Here is a 4,792-nt window from a genome sequence, read left to right as displayed (position 1 = left end):
GACAAACAACAGCAGATTGATAATTGCCACGATTATGATTTGGTTGAGAAGAACGAGATTGTCCTCCACGATTCCTGCGAAAAGATTGATTTGAACGCCCATAGCCACCAGTTTGCTGGGCTTGCCGATTGCCTGGTCTATTCGTGTAATTAACAGTAGCAATAGGAGGCGAAGAATCAACCGGTTCCTTGTCTTTCAACGATCTCTCAAAATCAGTGAGTTTCTCAAATAAATCAGAAAAAGAAATTGCAGTTTCCCTAACTTTGATAGCAGCAACAATTGGACCATAATCATTACCAAGTTGAGTAATAATATGAACAATTAAATCATCATCACTCACAGGATTTTGTGTAAGCGCTAATTCATCAGCAATGGCGCGCATCTCATTCAGAAACGTAGCAACAGGTTTCGTGCCTTTTGGATTCTGAGCAAGTTTCGTTTTGAGCGAAAGAACCCGCGATCGCGAAACATTGGCGAAGCTTTGATGCAGTCGATCCCAGACTTCTTTAGCCGTCTCTGCTGAGGAAATCAGAGGTTGAATTGTGTCGGAGCAACTCCCAAGAAGAGCACTGACCAGAATATGGTCTTGTCGATACCAGAGAAAATATGCTGGGTTTACAGATCGGTCTTTGTCAGGAAGAAATTTGGATGGAGATTGTTGAGTTCCATCAATAAAGGAAAGCAAATCAAGCCCGATTAGCGTGGACTGGACTTGCTTCCGCCAAACAGGGAAATTTTCTTGAGTGAGCTTAATGGAAAAGTGGGTAGGTGCATTTAGTTGAACAACAGTGGTAATAGATGTAGAAGCCATAAGAAGACAAAATAGAGATCAACCAAAAACTCGTTAGAGTATTTTATGGCTCTGATACCATATGAAGATTATGTTTTTTGTATATCTGAACTGAAGTTTACAACTCTTTAAATACAAGTAATCCTTTAACTAACTAACATAAGATCAGGAACTAGAATCGGAAATATGAAATACAAATTACAAATGTGGTTACAGCTGTACATTATCCTTATCCTTAATATCCAGCGAACTGAACTGTATTTTTTAATTATTATATTATTATTATATAATCTTATTTTATAATTACCGTTTATAATTTATTTTGAATAATTATAGTATAAAATCAATCACCTATCTGCTTATTTATTTTAAAAAATTAATTTAACAAGAAAGAAATTATTATGGATGATGTAAGATATAATATATAGCCATTATATATACATACCCCACTATAATTGTTTCATCTTAATGTATTTTAGATTGCGTCATTACTGGACACAGTGGTCCCTTTATATTCCAAGAACGCGACTATTTCAACATTAATTAATCTCATATTTATTTATGCAACTTGGAAGAAACTCCTAAAGACTTCCATATTCATGTTATGAATTATACAAATTAAGTTAAGTATAAATTTTTTTTTCCTTCAATCAATATTGTGGTCCATAGAGTTGGTACCAACAAGTAATTATTTATTTACTAATTTAATTATATAATAATAATAATAATAATAATAATAATAATAATAATAATAATAATAATAATAATAATAATAATCAGGTATTAATTAATTAATTAATTATTCCACTCGATGCTCCATAAAATATCTTTTTTTCAATTGGAGAGTGGTCCCTAGAAAACGACGTGATAGAATTGTGGGAGCCAGTTAAATCCAATTTTTGAATTGCAAGTTATTTTAGAATAAAATATTATTTTGTATTAATTTAAATTTCTGTGTTAAAAAAATATTTACTCAATGAAAATATAAGTCCAATTCAATTTCTGTATTTTTATTCAAGAATTAAATAAATTTAATTTAAAAGCCATTATAATAAGCTTTCATAATTTTACTCAAAAACTAAATAAGTTATTATTTAATATAATATTATTTTTTAATAATAAAATATTATTTTTTATATAATAAAATTTTAAAAATTATTTATTATATTTATATATATATTTAAAATTTTAGTGTTAATTAAAATGCTAATTTTTAATATTTAAATTATAAAAAATAATATTTTATTATTTAAAAAAATAATAATATATTATGATAGGATTTATTTATTCTTAATAAAAATATAATAATTTAATTAATTAAAAAATATTTAATTGGTTATTAATTAGTGAATGAATTAATTAGAACAATGACAATATTATTTGATTCTCACAAATCTGTTTGCTATATAGAGAGCGCAAAGATTGCTAAAGTCTCAATAAGACTTTTCCCTATATTCCAAGCAAAGCGCAGCAGAGACTAGCTACTCAGAGATGGCAGCATTGGTGAGAGAAACAGTAGAGGAAAATGCTGTTGATGGATTAGAAGCCAACAGCTACTTCAAAAACTCTCTCTACCAGGTTACTATTCTATGCTTTTTACTTACGAATTGCGTTGCTCAACATGTGTGAATATTTCTTTTCATCATAAATAATGCTGATAAAATTTTGATTCACTAGCAGAGACTAGCTGCAAATGTCACAATGGATATAATAAATGAAGCAATCACCAAGAAGCTAGATGTAAAATCCTTCTCATCCACTTCTAATAATACAATCTGTGTTGCTGATTTTGGATGCGCAGTTGGTCCAAATACTTTTATCTCTTTGCAAGCTTTGATAGATATAATAAAAAAGAAGTATCTATCCCAGTTTCCTAACGAACCCATGCCCGAATTCCAAGTGTTCTTTAATGATATGCCTTCAAATGATTTCAATACACTCTTCAGATCTCTCCCATCAGACAGGGAATACTTTGCAGCAGGGGTTCCAGGTTCTTTTCATGGACGAGTGTTCCCCAGTTCTTCCCTCCATGTTGTGCAATCCAATTACGCACTCCATTGGCTCTCTAGGGTACCAGAAAGTTTGGAAGACAAGAACTCTCCTGCCTGGAACAAGGGGAAGATTCACTATGCAGGGGCCTCAGATGAGGTGCTTAAAGCATATGCAGAAAGATGGGCTGAAGACTTGAATAACTTCCTGAATGCAAGAGCTGAAGAGATAATGCCTGGAGGGACGCTTATAGTTATCATGCCAAGTATCCCTGATGGAATGCCTTATTCTGAACTTGCAAATGGCATATTGTACAGTTGTTTCGAATCCATCCTCCTTGACATGGCTAAAAAGGTATATATGTCAATTGGTCAGTAGATTTTGTTATAAATAACTTAGTTTAAATGAATCTAAGACTTTAATTTAAACATAAATTGATTTTAGGGATATTTTATAAAAAAAAACCAAAACAGATAAAACAATATTGGAGAGAGTTAAAGAAATTCTGTTGAGATTTGCTATATTTTTTCTAGCTCAGTTATTGATTTTAAATATATGTTCTTAATTTTAAATATTTAATTTCAGTATTTGGATATCTACACTCAACACCAACACTCTCAACAATGCATATAGCGGCTGCATACTAAAAGTTTATTGTGCACATAATTTATTGTCATTGTTATTTTGTCATAGGGAACAATAAGTGAAAAGCAAGTGGATGCCTTCAACTTGCCAATTTATGCTGCAACTCCAGGAGAATTTGCGGCTGCGGTGGAAAAGAATGGCTATTTCAACATTGAAGCCATAGGACTAACAAATCCAGCTCCTTGGCTAACAGATACAATGCACGTTGAAATGAAAGAATATGTGAGGCACATTAGGGCTCCAATGGAAGGAATGTTCACCAAACATTTCCCAGAAGAAATTGTGGATGAAATATTTGAGGAGTTACTGGTAAATCAACTTCCGAAAGTCTTCGCCAAAATGGAAAGAGCTTACAAGGATAAAATTCAATCTCACTATGTGCTTCAACGCAAATGAATTAATTTTGTGCTGGTTATGTGTGATAAGTATAATAAATAAATGATAAAAATAATTGATGCGAGTATGGAAAAATAAGGTTGTGGCATAGTTCTTGAACACAAGTTATTTATAAGTTTGCATCAATAATAAAAATTTTACATAATAAATTACTCTCTCCATCATAGAAATTGTGGATGAAAAATTCGAGTAGTTACTGTTAAATCAATTTTCAACGGTCTTCAACAAGATGGAAAGAGCTTACAAGAACAATATTTATTTTTACTAAGTGTTTCAATGCAAATGAATTAATTTTGTGCTCATTATTTATGGTATGTATAATAAAATAAATATTTCTTCCGTCTCATATTTTTATCTATTTTATTTTTTTACATATATTAATAAAGCAATTTTTTTATCAATTTTTTAATCATATATATCTTAAAAATATTAAATTCTATTAAATATCAAAAAATATTTTAAGGGATTTTCTAGCAATAATATAAAATTAAATATAGTTATAATAATTAATTTATATATTACTATAAAAAATAAAAGTGGACAATAATTTTAAATAACTAAAAAATAAAAGGTGAACAAAAATTATAAGACGGCAAGAGTAATAATTAATGCAAGAAAAGATGGACAAGATTGTATGGCATGATTCTTAAAAACAAGTTGTTTATGGTTCACATCAATAATAAAAATTTTACATAATAAATTACTCTTTCCATCATAGAAATATAGAGATTTATAATTATTTTCATATATTTTTCTTTTTTTGGCTTTTTTTGCCAAGGAAAAATTATTAAGGAAATAAAATTAGCGTAATACTTTCTATAGGCTCATAAACATACAGCAACAATAGGATCAAGGCTGTCAAAACAATAAATTGTTCAAGACATCGACAATCGAAAGCTTAGCAAATCTTCTAAACATACCCTCACTAAAATTAATCGGATTTGGAAACAAAATCAACAAAACATTTGTATA

The 4,792-nt window shown here is 29.8% G+C and overlaps 1 protein-coding gene and 1 non-coding gene across 3 annotated transcripts; one reads left to right on the top strand and one right to left on the bottom strand.

Moving 5' to 3' along the window:
* Positions 1–214: 214 nt before the first annotated feature.
* Positions 215–343, bottom strand: LOC122722559. The gene has a single exon (XR_006349499.1). It is a non-coding gene; the product is annotated as a small nucleolar RNA Z247 (small nucleolar RNA).
* Positions 344–2,238: 1,895 nt separating this feature from the next.
* LOC110610538 (loganic acid O-methyltransferase) lies at positions 2,239–4,112 on the top strand. Of its 2 annotated transcripts, none has more exons than XM_021750503.2 (3): positions 2,239–2,368; positions 2,471–3,133; positions 3,473–4,112. In XM_021750503.2, exons 1-3 carry the CDS (start codon positions 2,282–2,284, stop codon positions 3,818–3,820), a joined length of 1,098 nt encoding a protein of 365 aa, XP_021606195.1. In that variant the 5' UTR covers positions 2,239–2,281; the 3' UTR covers positions 3,821–4,112. The 2 variants fall into 2 exon arrangements, with proteins under 2 accessions (XP_021606195.1, XP_043808821.1); XM_043952886.1 differs by having other exon boundaries at positions 2,245–2,368; positions 2,468–3,133.
* Positions 4,113–4,792: the final 680 nt, after the last annotated feature.

Source organism: Manihot esculenta, chromosome 18 (genome assembly GCF_001659605.2).
Source record: "Manihot esculenta cultivar AM560-2 chromosome 18, M.esculenta_v8, whole genome shotgun sequence".
NCBI classification, from domain to species: domain Eukaryota; kingdom Viridiplantae; phylum Streptophyta; class Magnoliopsida; order Malpighiales; family Euphorbiaceae; genus Manihot; species Manihot esculenta.
The sequence above is the reverse complement of the archived record's forward strand: the minus strand, read 5'-3'. Positions and strand labels throughout refer to the sequence as shown.

Bases quoted from the DNA above. Each gene is read 5' to 3' on its own strand.
- LOC110610538 (XM_043952886.1), top strand. From the start codon at position 2,282: ATGGCAGCATTGGTGAGAGAAACAGTAGAGGAAAATGCTGTTGATGGA. The intron at 2,369-2,467 runs GTTACTATTCTA...TTGATTCACTAG, and splicing joins TCAAAAACTCTCTCTACCAG to CAGAGACTAGCTGCAAATGT. The intron at 3,134-3,472 runs GTATATATGTCA...ATTTTGTCATAG, and splicing joins TCCTTGACATGGCTAAAAAG to GGAACAATAAGTGAAAAGCA.